Source organism: Jaculus jaculus, chromosome 9 (assembly GCF_020740685.1).
Source record: "Jaculus jaculus isolate mJacJac1 chromosome 9, mJacJac1.mat.Y.cur, whole genome shotgun sequence".
NCBI lineage: Eukaryota > Metazoa > Chordata > Mammalia > Rodentia > Dipodidae > Jaculus > Jaculus jaculus.
Window position 1 is genome coordinate 70,717,032 of NC_059110.1, and position 22,273 is coordinate 70,739,304.

The 22,273-nt window shown below is 40.6% G+C and overlaps 1 protein-coding gene and 1 non-coding gene across 7 annotated transcripts in view; one reads left to right on the forward strand and one right to left on the reverse strand.

Moving 5' to 3' along the window:
- Positions 1-22,273, reverse strand: part of Wrn (WRN RecQ like helicase) — a 179,887-nt gene that overhangs the window by 90,885 nt on the left and 66,729 nt on the right. For all 6 annotated transcript variants that reach the window (XM_045158705.1, XM_045158707.1, XM_045158706.1 and 3 more), the window contains exon 16: positions 6,539-6,621. In XM_045158705.1, coding sequence (XP_045014640.1) covers positions 6,539-6,621 — 83 coding nt within the window. The remainder of the gene's footprint in view (positions 1-6,538; positions 6,622-22,273) is intronic.
- LOC123463659 lies at positions 15,556-15,746 on the forward strand. Its single transcript, XR_006639062.1, has one exon. It is a non-coding gene; the product is annotated as a U2 spliceosomal RNA (small nuclear RNA).

Genomic DNA, 22,273 nt, shown 5'->3' on the forward strand with positions numbered 1-22,273 from the left:
AATGATCTCAAATTTCATATGGAAAAACAGTAGGCATCACATATCCAAACATATCCTCAGCAAAAGAAATACCTCTGGTGGCATCACCATACCTGATCTAAAGCTATACTACAAAGTCATAGTAACAAAAACAGCATGGTACTGGCATAAAAACAGGAGTATAGACCAATGGAATAGACTTGAGGACCCGGATTTTGGGTCAAGCAACTATAGCTACTTGATATTTGTCAAAGGCCCAAACAATATAGGCTGGAAAAAAGATAGCATCTTCAACAAATGGTGCTGAACAAACTGGATAACCACATGTAGGAAACTAAAACTTGATCCACACATTTCACCATGCACTACACTCAAATCCAAATGGATCAAAGACCTCAACATAAGACCAGAAACTCGAATACTACTAGAAGAAAATTTAGGAAGTACTTTCCATGATATAGGAATGGAAAAAGACGTCCTGAACAAAACCCCAGTGGCTCAAGTTCTTAAACAGTCACTCAACCAATGGGATCATATGAAGCTGAGGAGCTTCTTTACAGACAAGCATATAATAAGCAAAGCCAGTAGAATACCCACAGAATGGGAGAAAATATTTGCAGGTTATCCAACTGATAGAGGCCTAATCTCTAGAATCTACAAAGAACTCAAAAGTCTAAACAATAAGAAGACAAATAAGCCACTCACAAAATGGGGCACAGAGTTGAACAGGCAGTTCACAGAGGAAGTTAAACAAATGGCAAACACACAGTTAAGAAAATGTTCATCATCCCTAATCATCAGAGAAATGCAAATTAAAACAACTATGAGATTCTACCTTACCCCAATAAGGATAGCCAACATCAAAAAAATCAAATGAAAATAAATGCTGGTGAGGATGTGGAGAAGCAGGAACACTCATTCACTATTGGTGGGAATGTAGGATGGTATAACCACTTTGGAAAGCAATATGGAGACTCCTGAAAAAGTTGATGATAGAGATACCAACAGACCCAGTTATTCCCTTACTGGGCATGTACCCGAAAACCTTCAAACCACAGGCCAGAGAAATTTGCTCAACCATGTTTGTAGCGGCTCTATTCATAATAGCTAAAAGCTGGAATCAACCCAGATGTCCATCATTAGAAGAATGGATAACAAAGATGTGGTATATCTACACAATGGAATTCTATACAGCAGTAAGAAAAAAATGACACAATGAAATTTGAGGAAAATTGGTTGAACCTGGAACAGATCATTCTCAGTGAACTTACCCAATCACAAAAAAAAAAAAAAAAAAAAAAATCGACACTTAGTCTCATTCATCTACAATACCTAACCTGAATCTACCCAAAATACCTTACATACCCTGCAAGCACCTCATGAACTAGACACTAGGATGGATGGGGAGGGAGGGGAGGGCATCGAAGGGGTGGGAAACACTAATCTGAACCCAAACGTCAATGGCACCATAAAATTCTACTTCCTAAAAGGCAGACCAAATGGCTGAACCTTCACTAGACCCTTACATGAAACACGTGAACCACAAGACACTGGAGAGGGTAGGATCAAGACTAACCTAAATCTTCTACATCTTCCCTCCCTCCCTCTCACACTCTCCCCTCTCTCTCTCCTAACTCTTGTATATTAGTTATGTTTTTCCTCAATTTCTTAGTGGGCACTGACCTGTAACCCTCACTACCAGCATGGGGCTATCATCCAAAATGAGCTTTTGGTCAGAGAAACCTACAAGGTTTCCCAAAACAATGACAGACTTCTGTCAGAGTACTTGATGACCCACCAAAGGTCAGTGGTAAGACCCTATTGCTGAAGACTCCATACGCAGCTGACATGTAAAATGGAATGGCATGGCTGGAAGCCAGGAGAGAGTCAGTCCCCAGACAGTCAACGTGTCTAGTGGCAGAAGGTGCTTCATGGGTGAAGGGGGAAATGACCAATATCTGTCCAAGCAACTCATGGTCTAACCTACTTAGTAACAAATAACCTGGTGTGATGCCCACACAAGTGCAATAGTGGCACACAGCCATGGTGGGAAACCAACTGCTCTTGATTTGGCTAACTGATCCCCTCAGCGGTACGAGACCCATATCTGGAGCTAGGAAACAAGTCAGAACCATACCCAAACATAAGCCCACTCTCCAATATCAAGCTACCATCAATCATGGGGTACAAGAGAGCCTACACCTATTAAACTCTCTATCAAAAAAGTAAGTGTTATCTCAATTTTCCAGGTGCTAACTTACTCTCCATTGGAGAATCTGCTTCTCTTTTTCAGATAGATGCAGATCCTAAGGAGAGAGCTGCCCCAACATACCTCAAAAGGGGCCTGACTGAAACTAAGGAAAATTGGCGAAACAAGCAAGGGTGCTGTGTTCCTGATGAACCGGATACCAGCACAAAGGGGAAGGAGACCAACACAGAGAAAAATCACCTCCTACCAAATTAGAGAGCCAGAGCCTCAGAGGCCCCCAACACCTCAGCACTGAAGCAGACCAAAAATGAACCCAACATGGCTCAGGGAAATTTTGCAGAAGAGGGTGTGGAAAGAATGTCAGAATCACATGTTGGGTCATGACATACCAAGACATTTATCGTACAAGTAACTGTGGGCTAACTCCACCATGCACGACCCATTTACATCAACAAGGAGGGTCCATTGGGAGGGGGTGGATCATGGATGAGCCTAAACAATAGTACCAAACTGCCTGTATTTGCTGAAAAGAAAACTAATAAATTAAATTAAAAGAAAAAAGAAAAAATGCATCCTCTTCTAGGAATAAACAACTAGCAAAATATAATCAGCCTTGAGGAATTCACAATTCTAAAAGAGGAAACAAAAGAAACATTGGTAATTCACTTACATTTTGAGTTGCAATAAAGTCCTGAAAATATGAGAAGGAAGAAAGCAACAAGCCTACTTAATATAAGCAAAGATTACGGATCCTCTTAAAAACTTTCTACTTACCACTGTGAGGATGGGAGATGTGATTTATCAATACATTTCTTTTAGCTTTAGAAACTAATTTGCCCAGATTTTAAGCTAAATAGATTTTTTAAAAAGTTAAAAGTCTTGGTTTCTTGTTAAAAGTCTTAGTTGCAAATTTGGCAAAACATTTTTTTTATCTTTTTGTTTATTTTTTATTTATTTGAGAGCAATAGACAGAGAGAGAAAGAGGCAGAGAGAGAGAGAGAGAGAATGGGTGCGCCAGCCACTGCAAATGAACTCCAGATGTGTGTGCCCCCTTGTGCATCTAGCTCACGTGGGTCCTGGGAAATTGAGTCTTGAACCAGGGTCCTGAGGCTTCACAGGCAAGCACTTAACCACTGAGCCATCTATGCAGCTCTGGCAAGCCAATTTTTAATGGAGATGAATGTTGTCCTTCACAGTCAATTCAGACAAGCTTTGGCCAACATTGACTCCAAATGTAACAGTCCTGGCATCTTCCCAGGCCCCACATGTTTCATTTTAGCACAGCTGCCATTCAAGCCCTGGACAGTTACAAATGCAGCTGGAAAGGTGTCTCCATATAAAAGTATATTTGCTGTTCTGGTTATAAATCCAGACTACTTAAATACTTTAACATTTATCCAAAAATGACAAATCTGATTAGCTAAATGTCAAACTACTGTACAAATAACATTCTGAGTATATTCATTTTTACAAGCATTTTACAATTTCCTGCAAGTAAAAGCTAAAGAAAATATTTCAAAAGTAATTTTCCTTTAGCTTACCCCTTTTTATAAACCACTGAATCACATCCAAAAAACTTTTCATCCACAACTAAAATACTTTGCTGAAAATAAAATGCCCTTAACTTTTTGTTATTTATTTTTACTTGTTTTTGACACAAAGTCTCACTATGGTTACCCTGTCTATCCTCAAACTCACATAGCCCAAGATAGGGCTTATCAAAATCTAGGAGGATATAAATAAATCATATGGAAACCTACTTTTTTGGACAATGGAACACTCAGGAGCTATAGATTGTTACTAGAAAATATTCAGTGCCAGGGATGGGATACCTTCCAGTAAGTTGTTGGTCAGGGAGCTCCATGACGACCCCAAAACATTACAGGCCTTTGCCGAGGCCCTAGGTTTCCCACCAGAAACAGATGGTAAGACCCTACTGCTGAAGACTCCACATACTTGGGCTGCAAGGCCACTGAGAAATCCTGTTGGACCTGAGCTGATAACCTCCTCCATGTAGACTAGCTGAAAGAAAGCTGGAAGAAGCCATTCTACATGTAGTTAAATGGGAGAAAGAGATACCACCAGTGAAGATACTCAACAGTTGACACTGCAAGCCTTATAATTGGCCAGCGCAGCCAAATGAGCCAATGGGTACAATAGTGGTAAGTCTGTCATGGTGGAAACCAACTGCCCTCCAATTGGATTGGACTACAATATCTCTATCACACTTTCTAAGGCTCAGGGTCCATTGCGGAAGAGGTAGCAGAAAGAATGTAAGAGCCAAAGGAAGGGTAGGACTCCTTACAACATGCTCCTCCAGACACAAAAGGGCCTGGATATCCATAACCTCACAGTACCTGACACCACCTACACAAGACCATCATAATAGGAGGAAAAGATCATATCAAAATAAAAGAGAGAATGATTGAGAAGGGGAAGGGATATGATGGAGAATGGAGTTTCAAAGGGAAAAGGTGGGGGGGAGTGGAGGGAAGACATTACCATGGGATATTGTTGACAATCATGGAAGTTATTAACAAAAATAATTATTAAATAAATAAAAAATTAAATTTAAAAAAGTAGGAATAACTACTTGTCAAAAGAAGTAAAATTTACTTAAATATTTAAGCTAAACATTCATTTGCCATCATCACATAAATGAAACAGTAAAGTGGAAGAAAATATACCATATGGCCACAAATGCTTTTATAATAAAACCATTAAACTTATCTATTAAGATAGTTTGGCTTAATTCAAAGTGAAATGTTCCAAAAAACTGTCTTTTAAAAATATATATTTTTATTTATTTACTCATGAGACAGAGAGATAGGCAGATTGAGAGAGAGAATGGGTGTGCCCAGGCCTCTAACCACTGCAAAAAAAATAAAAAAATAAACTCCAGGCATATGCATCACCTTGTGCATCTGGCTTTATGTGAGTACTGAGGAATTAAACCCAGGTCCTTAGGCTTTGCAGGCAAGTGCCTTTAACCACTGGGCAATCTCCCAGACTTCTAAGAAACTTTCTACAACCTAATAGGAGATGTATTAAATTTGTTTGTTAAAGACAAAAATATAATGTTAGTAAAAGTTGAACATCTGGTATATGTACTGGTTGATAACACATTTCCTCAAATGTTAATTTGTGTCCTTTTTCTTTGTTGGTTTCATCACATGCTAAAAGGTGTAAGTTTGTTTTCATTATATTGTTAGAATTATTGCTAAATATTTTCTTTATATAGACTGTTAAACAAGATGTGACCACACTGAAAACTGAATTCATGTGCAATTATTAGGTAACAATTCAAACAAATCATACAATGTGGTAAAATTAAGTGCAATAAATTCAAACAAAGGTTTGAAATATGGGCAACATTTGCCAAGATGCCAGTTCTCAGCTGAGCCTAATCACCAACAAGAAAATAGCACATGAAAATGTGTACATACAAAAAGTGTCAGGCTGGAGGGAAGCCTTAGGAGTTAAGGTGTTTGCCTGCAAAGCCAAAGGACCCAGGTTTGATTCCCCAGGGCCCATGTTAGCCAGATGCACAAGGGGGTGCATGTGTCTGGAGTTTGTTTGCAGTGGCTGGAGGCCCTGGCATGTCCCTTCTCTCCCTCTCCCTCCCTCCCTCTCTCCCTCCCTCCCTCCCTCTCTCTCTCTCTCTCTCTCTCTCTCTCTCTCTCTCTCTCTCTCTCTCTCTCCTTCCCTCCCTCCCTCTCTTCCTCCCCCTCTTTCTCTGTCAAATAAATAAATGTATTTTTTTAAAGTGTCAGCATTTAGTTAATTTTATACTTACATTCTATAGAAAATATGCTCTTACATTATGTTTTCAGTTTCTTTTAAATTTGTATCCATGATCATTTGTGAGCAAAGGTACTGTGGTTTACAGCCCTGGATATACATCAGACTCACCTCAGAAAAGCTAAAGTGGCCTCACCCCGCACATATTAAAAATTAACTTTCAAGGATAGAGGCTGTTTAACAACATTTTTCCAAAGTTTAAAGGGTGAGTCTTATGAATAAAGGACTATTAAACCAATTTTATTTAGATTCAGAATATGAAAAAAGGTGAAGTATAATCTTATTGAACATAGGGTTCATTAATAAATAATGGGATTTTTTTTCTTTTAAAAGGGTTGATAGCGTAACAAGAAAAAGATACTTACACACATAATTATAACCCTGAAGCCCAATTTCTATAGCAAAAAGAAGTATGTATAGGGTACTGTAAGACAGGAGACACACCAAGTTGGTCAGAGATATCTTTTAAATCTAATATTTATCTACAGGTTTAACTTTAAAGGGTAACAAATCCATAAATATTTACAAGGATCCCATTTTGTTACTTACCAATGTTAGCCTCAAGTTGCTGGAGTAAGTCCAAATTACCTGAACAGAATTCTGGAGTTATGTATACAATCCGGTATTTGCCTCTGTAAAGACAAAAAAAAAAAGAAAAGAAAAGAAAAGAAAGGAAATATACAACAGGAGAGAAAACAATAATTTTGGTAAGTTACAACTTAAAATCAAATCTATGACAGATTTTTAAATAGTACATCCTTGTGCTTATGGAAAATCTAGATGAACGCTCTAGATGTACATGTATTATTTTGGTGATTTCCCAACACACCTAATAAAAAATGGCAATGCCTGTCTGAGAGTACTTAGCAATTAAAGTGACATTACAAGCTGGATTCTGATTTCCAACAGCCCAATCCCAAAACAAAAATTCTTGAATTAAATAACCAAGCCTAATAAACTTTTCATGTTTCCTACCCCCATACTACCCTGATTCTGAAAACTGTAAAGGGCAAGCCAACAGTTTTTCCTATAACATGGAGGCTAAATGAAGAAGCACCAGTCAGAGCAGTGTCAGGACGGGAGCTGTACAACATCCACCTCCTAGAGGGGACTGGAAAAGCTGAGTGTGCTCATCTCATCCTGCAGATAAAAAGAAAAGGTGATTGTAATTTCTATACCCAATTCTTTTTAGTGGGAGCCTGGAGACTGTCTTTAGTCTTTGATATAAAATGATTTATTTGCTCAAACTAGATTACACTAATTTGATAACAAATAATTGTTAAAATAAAGACTAGGTCTTGAACAAAACACATACAAAGTGTTCTACCAAATGAAAACATAAATCAAGTGAAAATTTTTGGGCTGGAGGGATGGCTTAGTGGATAAGGCATTTGCCTGCAAAGCCAAAGGACCCTGGTTCAATTCCCCAGGACCCACATTAGCCAGATGCACAAGGGTGCCCATGTGTCTGGAGTTCGTCTGCAGTGGCAGAAGGCTCTGGTGTGCCTGTTCATTCTCTCTCTTTCTCTCTCAAATAAATAAATAAAAGTAAAATATTTTTTAAAAATTTTTCTACATAAAAAGACTCAAATTTTAACTTACCAATTCAGCAAGTATTTGAGTGTTTATTACATGCTAAGCCTTGTATTTTCACTAGGAATTGATCAAGTGCAAAACAAATATGCTTCTAGTTTCAGGAGATCATTATAATATTCTAATCAACATAATAAATAATAAAAATAATGAGCCTTGGGCTGGAGAGATGGCTTTGCGGTTAAGCGCTTGTCTGTGAAGCCTAAGGACCCCGGTTCGAGGCTCGGTTCCCCAGGTCCCACGTTAGCCAGATGCACAAGGGGGCTCACGCGTCTGGAGTTCGTTTGCAGAGGCTGGAAGCCCTGGCGCGCCCATTCTCTCTCTCTCCCTCTATCTGTCTTTCTCTCTGTGTCTGTTGCTCTCAAATAAATTAAAAAATAAAAAAATTAAAAAAAAACTTTAAAAAAAAAATAATGAGCCTTAATGTCAGAGCCTGTTATGACTCAGTTCTACTTCTTATAAGCAAATTTGGTATAGTCCAGTTTTTTTTCAAGGCAACTGATTGTTTAGATAATTAGGCTCATTCTTGAAATAGTAAGGCTCAAGGCAAATCAAATCAAAATCCCAGCAGGCAACCTGTAGGTCTCTCTGATCAAAAGCTCATCTGTTGCTAATTTTACTCTCCGTTGGAGAATCTGCTTCTCTTTTTCAGATAGAGGCAGATCCTAAGGAGAGAACCACCCCATCATACCTCACAAGGGCCCCAGCTGTAACTAAGAATAATTGGCAAAACAATCAAGGGTACTGTTTTCTTGGTGAAACGAGTCCCAACAAAAGGGTAAAGGAGACAGACAGAAAACAATCAACTCCTACCAAATCAGATATCCAGAGACCCAAAAGCCCCCAACACCTCATCACTGAAGCATTTCAAAACTGAACCCAACATGGCTCAGGGAAATTTTGTGGAGTTGGGGGCGGAAAGAATGTCAGAGCCACCTGTTGGGTCATGATATGCAGAGACATTTCTCCTACCCATAACTGTGGGCTAACTACACAATGCATAACCCATATACCTCAACAAGGAGGGGCCAAGGGGAGGGGGTAGGACATGGATGAGCCTAACAATGGTACCAACTTGCCTGCATTCACTGAGTACAAAACTAATTAATAAAAAATAAATTAATTAAAATGAAAACCCAGCAGGCATTTTGAATGAAAAGGTGATGTGGAAATATTTATGGAAATACAAATCACCCAGAATAGTCAAACAACTTTGAAAAGAAATAAACAAAGGTCAAAACTAAAGGGCTGGTACTACTTGATTGCAAGACGTATTAATAAACTAACAGGAATTGAGACAGACAAATAATTAACAGAACAATGAACAGACAAATCAGTAACAGATCAACATATATATGGTCCATGCACTTTTGACAAAGTACCAAGGCAACTCAGTAAAGACAGTCTTTAACAAATGGAGCTAAACACAACTAGATACCCTTATGAGAAAAATAAATGGCAACCAATACTCATATAATACATGCATTTTACTAAACATAGGTCACAGATCTAAACTGAAAACTGAAAAAAATTTAGGTGTAAATATAAAATCTTTGAGGCCTTGAGCTAGGCAAAGACTTCTTAAATACCAAAAGCAAAAATCTTTAACAACAAACTGGTCACTATCAAAGTGAAAAATGTTTTCATATTTAAAAGACTGTGAAAAAAGGGAAAAGAAGCCATAAATAAGTTAAAATAATTGTAAAGTATATATAAAGGATTTGTATCCACTACATAAAAGTTACAATATAGCCGGGCGTGGTGGCACACGCCTTTAATCCCAGCACTCGGGAGGCAGAGGTAGGAGGATCGCCGAGAGTTCGAGGCCACCCTGAGACTACATAGTGAATTCCAGGTCAGCCTGAGCCAGAGTGAGACCCTACCTCGAAAAACCAAAAAAAAAAAAAAAAAAAAAGTTACAATATATATTTATGAAAAGAAAATAAAAATTGGCAAAATATTTGAATAGATAATTCCTCAAAGAAGCTATAGGTAGCTGCCAGTGTACTATTACCAAGTAACTACAATGAAAGCCTAGCCATACCAAGAAAAGGCAGGGTGGGGGAGGAATTGTACCCCTCTAACACTCTGGGGGGATATAAAATGGCAGATGTTTGGCAGTTTCTTAAAAAGTTAAGCATGAAATTACATGGAGCTGGGTGTGGTGGTGCATGCCTTTAATCCTGGCACTCAGGAGGCACAGTAGGAGGTTTGCTGTGAGACTAAGACAACATGAGACTACACAGTGAATTCCAGGTCAGTTTGGGCTAGAACGAGACCCTACCTCAAAAAAAAAAAAAAAAAGAACACTACCATATAACCAAGCAATTCTACTCCTAAGCATATACACAAGGAAACTGAAAAATCATACAAAAACATACATAAATGTTCACAACTCTCTATTCCACTTGCTACACATAAAAGTAGAAACAACTTGCATGCTAATCATCAAGGGTCAGAAAAGCAAAATGTAGAGTATCTATACATTAAATAGGCCAGACTCAAAATAATACATACTTTCTCAGTGTAACTTACATGAAATATCTAAAACCAACAAAGAAAATGGAGACATGAAGTAAATTCATGGTTGGAATAAAGGAGAAAAGGCAATGACCACTTCATGAGAATGGCAGCACCTAAGGATAAAATGTTCTGAAATTTGGATAGTAATGATGGTCATACAACAATATTAGCATACTAAAAGTGACCAGATAGTAATAACAATTAAAACAATCACTTTCATGTTACATGAACAGAATTTCAATTAGAAAGAAAAGGTTACGGGCTGGAAAGATGACTTAGCGGTTAAGGTGCTTGCTAACATTGCCAAAGGACCCAGGTTTGATTCCCCAGGACCCACATAAAGCCGGATGTGCAAGGTATATGCATCTGAAGTTCATTTCAGTGCCTGGGATACCCTGGCACACCTATTAATTCTCTCTCTCTCTCTCTGCCTCTCTCTCAAATAAATAACTTTTTTTTTTAAGTTTTACAGAAAGAAAGAAAAGGTTAAACACATATCCAAGTGACACATGGCCTAACCAGTCACAGCCCCAAATGAAAAGAATCCAAATATCTATCAATAAGAAATGGACAGACTATAATATGTATATCATATGATCATGCAAATCATATGATCTTCACAATAAAAAGATAAACCATTAATAAACTTTTTTGAGGTAGGGTACTACTCTAGCTCAGGCTGACCTGGAACTCACTATGTTTCTCAGTCTGCCCTCAAATTCACAGTGATCCTCCTGCCTTAGCTTCCCAGGTGCTGGGATAAAAGGCATGTGCCACCACATGGGGCTCCATTAATAAATTTGATAGCATGGATAAACCTCAAAACAATTATGCTGCACTATTTAAACTTGACAAAAATATATGCATAGTGTAAGACTAGTTCAATTTATATACAATTTTAGAAAAGGTAAGCTAATTTATCCTAACAAAGTAGATCCACAATTGCTTGTGTAAAAGAGCAAGACTAGAAGAAGAAATAGACTAAGAAAAGTCTGAATAAACTTTGTAAGTGATGGACATGTTCACTATCTGAAGTGATAATGGTTTTGAAGTATATCCATACACGAATATTTATTAAATTTTGTATTTGCAGTATGTAAAATGTATTATAAAGATGATGAAAAAACCTTCCAAGATACATGGTCACAAAAATAGTTGTTTAAATAGCTAGGAACTAGAATCAGCCCAGATGCCCATCAATAGATGAATGGGTAATGAAGATGTGGCATATATACAAAATGGAATTCTAAACAGTGGTAAGAAAAAATGAAATAATGAAATTTGCAGGAAAATCCATGGACTTGGAAAAAAAATCATAGTAAGTGAGGTCACAAAAGCTAAGAAAAATAAAGGCTACATGTTCTCTCTCATGGTTCCTAACCCAGAACAGCTTGAGTTACGTGAGTTAATCAAGAATCAGGAGTATTAACTAGAATGAAGCTGAGAGAAGGGGAAACAGGGAAGAAGGGGAACAGGGGCTACTTGATAAGGAACAAAAAAAAAAAAAAAGGAAAGATACAGAGGGTCATGAGGAATAGGAAGGGGTAAGGGAGAATGATGGGGAATTATACAAAACTAACAACACGAATCAGTACCATAGAAACCTTCCTTCTGGATAGCATGCTACAAGATATAAATAACCCTTAATATTAATAAGGTGGGGGGGGGAGGGAAGACCCAGACGAAAGTGCCCCATGGAAAGTAAAGAAAGCTTAACTTTGAAAACCACAGGTTTTGGCTGGTGTTTCAGTCAGGTTTGCAAACACCCAATCAAGAGTAGCTTGTGGGGGCAAAAAAAAAAAAAAAAGGTTTATTTTGGTACACAGACGCAAGTGGAAATTCCATGATGGCAGGGGGAAATAATGATGGCATGAGCAGAGGGGCGACATCACCTCCTGGCCAACATCAGATGGACAACATGAACAGGAGAGCATGTGCCAAACACTGGCAAGGGGAAATTGGCTATAACACCCACCCCCAACAATACATTGCCTCTGAGAGGTGTTAAGACCCAAATCTCCATCAGTTGGGAACTGAGTATTCAGAACACCTAAGTTTATATGGACACTTAAATCAAACCACCACAGCTGGCAAATCCCAGGGACAGACTGGATGATCACCACATGAGCTGTTGTTTAGGAAGACTGCTGAAGCCCCCAAAATAATGCAGGCCATTGCCAAAACACTTATTTACTTGCCAGAACTAAAAGGTGAGACCCGATTGCTGAAAACACCATAGCCTGCAGTCACAGAATATCAAGACACCACACTGAAACTGAGAAAGAAAATAGCTCCCTCCTGGATAGCCCTTATAGCACAGGAAAATGCTATCAGAACTGCTAGGAGATAATGGTTACCAACAGCATGAATAAGCAGGAGATCTTGCCAGTTACAAAAATAACCAGACAGTCAAGAGGTACATACCTGTGCAATAGTGGCACACAGTCTATGTGGGTAACCAACTGTTCCCAGATTAGACAGGAGACCTGCTCAATGGGAAAGAACTGATATCTGGTTCTTGGAACCAAGTCAGAATCCTAAGGATAGGAAACCAGTACACCCCAGAGAAAACCTCCACTGCTCTTTTGCTAAGAAGAGTGTATATATACATCAAAAAATCTCTCTCACAACTATGCTTACCCACTTTAATCCACGCTATTCTCACTTTTGGTTGGAAATCTGCCTTATCTTGCAGATGGCAGAAAATACTAGGGAACTCCAAGATACATCAATACCCCAAGAAAACAAAGTCAAGTACCTACCACCAGACAGATCACCTCTAACCACATCTGCTGGACCCAATAATCATTGTAGAGACAGTGCAACACGAAAATCAGTTCCAGGAAGATGGAAACAGGAACTGTGGTCACTCAAATAACATCTAAACAGAAATCCAAACACTACATAGAATTCAACACTAAATCAGATTTCTAACACCAAGGTTCAGGGAACACTGGGGAAGAAAGAGTGTAAAGATTGTAAGAACCACAGGGTGGGGAGGAGTAGTCTGAGGCATGCAGCCCCTACCCCCACCCCAGACTGATCAAAGCCTTCAGAACCTCACAATGAACACCAATAACACCACTGAAGAAAGCTCTCAGTGGAATGGGGCAAGGGAGAAAGGATATAAAGAGTATAACCTTAAAAAAAAAAAAAAACCACTTAATTAAAAAAATAGTTCTTTACATAAGCTGTATTAAAACTAGCATTAAAACTAGCCCAAAAGTAGAAATAGCCTAGCTTTTGTCAGTGAGAAAATGTTAAAAAATTATAGTATCCTCATACAATGAAATGTTCAGATAGTTAAAGTTTAAAAACCTTCTGATGAATGCAATTAGGAATCACAAGAATAAAGAACTAAATGAAAGTATCACTTCTACATGAAAAATAAAACTAAACTGTGGGAGACAAATGCAGAAAAGGTGGTTTTCCTGGGAAAACGTTGGGAGCTATGAATCAAACCTTGGCCATGTTAACAGAAACCACCATATAGCAAGTTAAGTTTCTACTTCCTCACCTAATATTCAACTACCAGGGGATCATATGCTTGGCTGAATACTCCCCCATGCTGTTGGTAACTGATGAAGAAACAAAGGCATTGCAGCCCACCGCTGAATAGCAGGACTCCCCCTCTTTTGTATAAAAGAAGAGAGGAGATGTCGGGAGCCATAGAGCAAAAGACTCTCCATTTTGCCTGGGCCTGCTCATAAGCTGACTCATTACTCAGAAAGCTGGTCCATCCAGCTTTCTGTTAGGTACTTCTGGAACATCGGTCAGCAAGCTGCTTACAGAATCTTATCTTTTGCAAAAGGGCAGTTTATGGTCAGGATGTGAAGCCTGGTGCAATCAGGATGTTAAGCCATTGAGGCAAGATTAGATGAACACCTAATTACATCCCCTCTAGGTTTCCTGACAATTCCAAAGCCCTAAATCAACGTCAGCCAGCTTATTCCCCCATTTTTCTTCCCCTATATAACCACTGTGCAAAAAATAAAGACTCTGAGGCCTTGACAAACATTTAGCATGGTCTCCTTCTTGTGTCTGTTCGCCTTTTCTCACACAGGTTAGCTTCTCCTCAAGTCCTTGTTCAACTCCCCACTGGCCAGGACAAATGGTGCCCAACGTGGGGCCCGAGGTCCAAAGTGTGACCTGGGCATCGCTCAAGTGGACGGCCATCCTCACCACTGGATTGCCACCCCACCAGGGTGAGTGAAGATCCATATAGATCACTACAGGCAATACACCTGTAAAACAGATCTGCTCCGTGGTCACCACAGAAGAAACCCACCTGTGATACAGACCCACTAAGGTAAGACAAGTGAAGCAGAATTCTAGGCAAACCATTTAAAGATTATTTAGTCAGATTTGCAAGACACAAGACTGCGGGGTTTCTTTTTGCACTTCTTTTCCTCTTTTACTTTCGGTTGGCGCTGTGTAGAATTGCAACATAGCGACAGGGGAACTGAAGCCTCTTGGCCAGGGCTACCCTCTGGCTTTGGCTGAAGGCCCCTAGCTCCCTGTGCGAATCCCGACAGCCCATTCGAGCACTGGCAAAAACCTCATATCTAGCCTCTCTTCCTACCAACCAACCTGGTTATGCAACAGCCAGCAAATGCTCTTAGAGAGGCTGCCAGTTCTTAAAATTGTGGTCAAGCTCATGTCAAGCTCACTGGGGAATACCCTGTACCATTTCTCCTCTTTCCTTTTCTATCATGGGACAGACCCTAAGTAAGCATAAATTGCTGAAGGACTTAAAACTTCTCTCAAGATACAAGAAACACAGGTTAAGGAAAAAAAAAAAAAGATTTAACAAAAAGTAGAAAAGGAGCTAATTGCCATAGTAAAAGATATTTTAAAAGCACAAGGAATTGAGATTGCTTCAAGTTCTGTAAGCAAATTTATTGATTTTATCAGGAGGATTTGTTCTTTTTATGTGTGTGTATATGTGTTTATGTGTGCTCATTGTGCTTGCTTGTCATATCGTATTTGTGACTGTGACTAAAGAGATGAGAGGGATGCAGGTGACACCCTTTCTCTTCTGGAGAACGATTTCAAGGAAATCAAAGACCTAAGCATAAAAATTAAAAGGAAAAAGTTAAATGTCTATTGGAGGAGTGAATCTGCCAGATATTTGTTCTAGATCAAGTTCACCTTACATAGAGGATTATTAAAAACAACAAAACTTCCACTAAAGAGGTAACTTATAATTTATCAGATATTAAAAAAAAAAAAGATTGTAATGCCCTGTTACTTAAAAGGAGGAGGTAACTGATCTGACTTCTAAGCCAACCTGCCTCAAGATAACAACACAATTTTCCTTAGTTACTTCTAATAAAATCATTTCCAAGTGTGTTATTGGTATTAATGACATAAAATTGTATTAAGACTACTTTCTTGTAATAGGATCAATCAATTTTGTGTAATTTTTTAATAGCCTTATAAGAAAGATAATCGCTAATTGGCCTTTTGGCTAAGATCAAGTGTAGTATCTGTTCTTATCAGTTTAGTATATGATACAACCTCCATCTGAGGACAATATATTAAATGGATTTTTGGAGCACAGAGTTGGAATAGGAGCTTGCTCTGTCCACTTCACACATCAACCTGGTATTGCAGTACCTCTAGGAACGGAGCACCCCCTCAGGGGAATTTAAAAAAAAAAAAAAAGAAAGATATTTAATGATGGGGTGAGGTGAATTGATTGAAGGAACTGGGAAGGAATTTTTCAATGATTACTTGTTAAAAATGCCTTTTGAGTGTTACTTAGATCAGAATGTTAAAGAATATAAATAAAGGTGTGCAGATGTAAAAAAGAAAAAGAAAAAGAAAAAGAAAAAGAAAAAGAAAATTTCAGGCTAAACCTAAACACCATGCCTAAAGTTAAAGGTTTTTAAACTGTTTACACACTTTAAGAAACAAAAAAAAAAAAAAAAAATCACTAATTTTCAGGCTAAAGTATGTTGGGATAGCTTGCATAAGTTTTATCAAATTTAAGTCATGGGCAAAACATAAAACTGTTTTATGTTTATAAAAATTTCTGTGGTACATAAAATCAATAGCTATCAAGTTTAAGCCAAAATCATTGGTTGACAAATGGTTTTTCTTTCAAAAAATTTTTATCAAGGGTTATATTAATATTTAGTTAACTATTTTGGCTCAGAAAAGACCAGATTCTACTCTACTGTATGTAAAGTAACTATCTCAATTTTTGCATCTTAAGTCCAGTGCTTATAACAAAATTAACTCTTAAGACATATACCCTACTTTAGGGAATAGCCTCATGCTCAAACAATGGTCGTCATCTAAAAAAAAAAAAAATACACACACACAGACACACACACACACACACACGCTATTAAACATACCCTCCAAAAATTAAAAATGGGGGGTTTATATCCCATAAAAGGCTCTCCAAGAAATATCCTTCATCATACCTTGTTTGTCCTAAACTTTTTAACCCTTGATACTCAGGGAAATTCAGTTACAGATCGCTTTTGGCACACAAATACAAAAAATACCTTTGCCAAAACCATGTGGAATGATCCTTTAACTTTAAAGTGCAATGGCCCAGACCCAGTACTCATTTGGGGCCGAGGATCAGTATGCTTCTCTGACACCAAAGATAATGCTGTGAGATGGCTGCCAGAGAGACTTGTAAAACAAGCTGATGATCCTCCAGTGACATCTCACATATCCAGGGAAGAAACACTTCTCTGAGAGAATCTCCTTTTTTCCCTAACAGGACAAAGCTGGAAGGACCTCTACTTATCTTAATCCTCTTACTCACAATCAGACCCGTTATTATAAATAAAATCATGTCTTTTGCACATCAACAGATTGAAGCCATTAAGGTGCAACCTTTACAGGTCCATTATCACAGACTGGAGCTGGCAGATCAAGGCATTGTCACTGAAGACCTACCACCCGCAGCTGTCACTCTCCCTTGATCTTACATTCTGTACTCATTTACTATATGGCTGTCCTCTACACCTCTGCTATCACTGTGGTCTACCTGTCATGGCCAAATAGCTACCCCTCCTACAGGAGCTGCATGAGGATCCAGACCTATGCATGTCGTTCACAATAAAGTGAGTGCAATATGGGCACCCTTATCTGACCACTTCTGGATTCTGAGAGTTATACCTGGCTTGCATGGAGGTTGGTACCTGTGATAGTTAAGGTGTTGTCAACTTGATCTGTTTAGTAATCCACAGGCTGCTTCTAGGAAGGATCAACTAAAGGAGGAGATCTTTCTCCCAGGGTGAGCCCTTTCCCCAGAGTGGGCAGCCCCGCTCAGAGACGGACTTGATATAAGGAAGCTCTGGGTAGAAGAGTTCCCTTTTTTCCTTCCTTCCTTCCACTTGGCTGCCGGAGCTGCTCCCTACCTTCTAGCGTGGATTGAAGACCAGTACGGACTAAAGACCAACATCAACTGAAGACCCGCGCGGATCGAAACCCAACGGCTCCTCAGGAAGCCTCCAGGCTTTCCAGCACCATCTGCAGTGCCAGGTCGGGACTGCTGAGGCATCTGGCCACGTGGACTGAGCAGCTACCAGGTTCGGTGATTCTCAGGCCTGCAACTTCTATTGGACTACTGTAAGCTAATCCAATAAATTCCCATTATAAAATAATTCATTCTAGTAATTCTGTTCCTCTAGAGAACCCTGACTAATACAGATTTTGGTACCAGGAGTGGTTCTAGAGAAACAGAATTGTAAGGATGGATTTCTCTAATGGGCTTAGTGCTATCTGGGGTTGGTTCTCCAATTTCAGTGCTACCAAAGGCCCTACTGGTGATAAGGAGAGCGCCTGTACTGGAAATAAAGAGGGCACTAATAATCCATGGTGTGCACTATTTACAGAACTCCATGAGATAGATGTATTTGGTGACTCTGACTCATGTCTTGTGAGGAGCAAGGAATTTAGTGACTCTGTATTTAAAACATTTGAATATTTGTGGAAAAGTAAAACCAATGATGAGGCTGGTTGGTTGCTTTTAGCATCTCTAGACAAACTACTGAGGGAACAGCAGAAGCTCAAAAAGGAAAATTCCAAGCTTAAGACCCACATACATGATCTCAAGGTTTCTAAAGGTGCCCTGGAGGAGAGTCTCCTCTCTAGCCAGAACAGGGCTCAAATTGCAGAAAACCAAACCCAAGCTCTCATTGTGAGATTAGCTAACTTGCAACGTAAGCTTAAATCCCAGCCTCACCAACTATCAGAAGTTAAAGTGAGGGCACTGATTGGAAAAGAGTGGGATCCTGTGACTTGGGATGGTGATGTGTAGGAAGACCCTGAAGAACCTGGGGACATTGAAGTGTTAGATTCTAAAGATGTTTTGGATGAAAATATGACCTGCCCTCCCTTAGCACCAGTTGTATCCCCACCCCCACATCCTGAAGGATTATCCTCCCCACCCTTGCCTGGGGGAATTCATCCCTCTTGGTTTGAGGAATCAGCAGGAAATGCTGGTGATTCTCACTTCCCACCCATCTTTGCCTCTAGGCCTATAACCAGACAAAAGGCTAGGCAGGCTCCTAAAGGTGAGATAGAAAGTGTGACACAGGAGGAGGTGAGGTACACTCCTAAAGAACTTCAGGAGTTTTCTAACTTGTACAGGCAGAAGCATGGGGAATATGTGTGGGAATGGATTTTAAGGGTATGGGATGATGGAGGAAGGACATAAGATTAGATCAGGCTGAATTTACTGAAATGGGCCCATTGAGCAGAGATTTTAGATTTAATAATGCAGCTCGTGCAGTTGGAAGGGGTGCCAAGAGTTATTTGATTGGTTGACTGAAGTATGGCTCCAAAGATGGCCTACTGAGAATGAGCTTGAGCTGCCTGATATCCCTTGGCTTAATGTCGATGAAGGGATTAAAAAGCTCAGAGAACTTGGAATGCTGGAGTGGATTTGCCATGTAAACTCATCTTTGCCCCCACAATGGGAGCGACCAGAAGATGTGCCCTTCACTAAGACCATAAGAAACAGATTTGTGAGGGGAGCACCAGCATACTTAAAGTCCTTTATCATTGCTCTTTTATGTAAAGAAGACCTCACAGTGGGAGCTGCAGTTCCTGCATTAGGGGATTTAGATGCATTGGGCATAACTGGATCTCGGGGTAACAAGGGCCAAGTGGCAGCGCTGAATCGCCAAAGGCGGGGTGAATGTGTTTTTCATAATAGACAGCGTAGGCAAAATTATGCACATATAGGTATGACTCGTATGGACCTTTGGCGTTGGCTGATTAATCATGGTGTTCCCAGAAGTCAAATAGATAAGAAGCCTACTGAGTTTCTTCTTGATCTGTATAAGCAGAAAAGTTCCACAGCAAGGGGACATAAAGCCACTTTGAATTATAGCAACAGAGAATCAAGGCCTCTTAATCAGTTTCCAGACTTGAGCCAGTTTACAGATCCTGAGCCCCTTGATTGAAGGTTTGGCCGGGTTCCCTCGGGGAAGGACCCCCCTACAACTGCCAAAAGTTTCAATATTAAACTTACACCTATCCTTCCTCAGAGGGACCTGCGGCCTTTTGCTAGGGTAACTGTACACTGGGGGAAAGGAAATAATCAGACCTTTCGGGGCCTACTGGACACTGGCTCTGAATTGACATTGATTCCAGGAGACCCCAAAAAGCACCATGGCCCTTCAGTTAAAGTAGGTGCTTACGGAGGTCAGGTGATCAATGGAGTTTTGGCGAATGTTAGACTGACAGTGGGTCCACTAGGTCCCCGAACGCATCCTGTAGTTATTTCCCCAGTCCCAGAATGCATAATTGGGATAGATATACTTAGCAGTTGGCAGAACCCCCACATTGGTTCCCTGACTTGTGGACTAAGGGCTATTATGGTTGGAAAGGCCAAATGGAAGCCATTGAGGCTCCCACCACCAGGGAAAATAGTGAATCAAAAAAAATATCGCATCCCTGGAGGGATTTCAGAAATTAATGCCACTATAAAGGACTTGAAGGATGCAGGGGTGGTGGTTCCCACCACATCTCCCTTTAACTCTCCTATTTGGCCTGTTCAGAAGACAGATGGATCCTGGAGAATGACAGTGGATTATCGGAAACTTAATCAGGTGGTGACTCCAATTGCAGCTGCTGTACCAGATGTGGTTTCTTTACTTGAGCAGATTAACACGTCTCCTGGTACCTGGTATGCAGCAATTGATCTTGCAAATGCTTTCTTCTCCATACCTGTCCATAAGGACCACCAGAAGCAAGTAGCCTTCAGCTGGCAAGGTCAGCAGTACACATTTACTGTTTTACCTCAAGGTTATATTAACTCTCTAGCCCTGTGTCATAGCTTAGTTCGCAGGGACCTTGATCGCCTGTCCCTTCCACAGGGTGTCACGTTGGTCCATTATATTGATGACATAATGCTAATTGGATCAAATGAGCAGGAGGTGGCAACCACTCTGGAGTTGCTGGTACAGCATATGCGCATCAGGGGATGGGAAATAAATCCATCCAAAATTCAAGGACCTTCCACCTCAGTGAAATTTCTAGGAGTTCAGTGGTGTGGGGCATGCAGGGATATTCCTTCTAAGGTGAAGGACAACTTGTTGCATTTGGCCCCTCCTACCACTAAGAAAGAAGCACAACGTCTAGTGGGCCTATTTGGATTTTGGAGACAGCACATTCCTCACTCCGTCCCATATACCAAGTGACTCGGAAAGCTGCTAGTTTTCATTGGGGCCCAGAACAAGAGAAGGCTCTTCAACAGGTGCAGGCTGCTGTGCAGGCTGCTCTACCCCTTGGGCCATATGATCCAGCAGATCCGATGGTACTTGAGGTTTCAGTGGCAGACAGGGACGCTGTTTGGAGCCTTTGGCAGGCACCCATAGGTGAATCACAGTGGAGGCCCTTGGGATTTTGGAGCAAGGCCCTGCCATCATCTGCAGGCAATTATTCTCCCTTTGAGAGACAGCTCTTGGCCTGCTATTGGGCCTTAGTGGAAACTGAACATTTGACAATGGGCCATCAAGTTACTATGCGACCCGAGCTGCCCATTATGAGCTGGGAGTTGTCTGACCCACCAGGCCATAAAGTTGGACGTGCACAGCAGCAGTCCATCATCAAGTGGAAGTGGTATATACGTGATCAGGCTCGAGCAGGCCCTGAAGGTACGAGTAAGTTACATGAGGAAGTTGCCCAAATGCCTATGGTTGCTACTCCTGTTGCAATGCCTTCTGTCCCCAAGCATGCACCTATGGCATCATGGGGCGTGCCCTATGATCAACTGACTGAGTTGAGATCTAGGGCATGGTTTACAGATGGTTCAGCACGTTATGTCGGCACTGCCCAGAAGTGGACAGCTGCAGCATTACAGCCCCTTTCTGGGACAACTCTGAAGGACTGTGGTGAAGGGAAGTCTTCACAATGGGCAGAATTTCGGGCAGTGCATATGGTTGTGCATTTTGCTTGGAAGAAAAAGTGGCCAGATGTGCGGTTATACACTGACTCATGGGCTGTGGCCAATGGTTTGGCTGGATGGTCTGGGACTTGGAAGGAGCATAGTTGGAAAATTGGTGAAAAGGACATTTGGGGAAAGTGTATGTGGATAGACCTCTCTGAATGGGCAAAAGATATAAGGATACTTGTGTCCCATGTCAGTGCTCATCAGAAGGTGACCTCACTGGAGGATGACTTTAATAATCAAGTAGACAAGCTGACCCATTCTGTGGATAGTGGTCAACCTCCTTCCTCAGCCACCCCTGTCATTGCCCAATGGGCCCATGAACAAAGTGGCCATGGTGGCAGAGATGCAGGCTATGCATGGGCCCAACAACATGGACTTCCACTAACTAAGGCTGACCTGGCTACGGCTACTGCTGAGTGCCAAATTTGCCAACAGCAGAGGCCGACTCTGAGCCCCCGATATGGTAGTATTCCTCGGGGTGACCAGCCAGCAACCTGGTGGCAGGTTGACTACATTGGACCTCTTCCATCATGGAAAGGGCAGCGTTTTGTCCTTACTGGAATAGACACTTATTCTGGGTATGCATTTGCCTTTCCTGCACGTAGCGCTTCTGCCAAAACTACCATCCGTGGGCTTACAGAATGCCTTATCCACCGTCATGGCATTCCACACAGCATTGCTTCTGACCAAGGAACTCACTTCACCGCCAAGGAAGTACGGCAGTGGGCTCATGATCATGG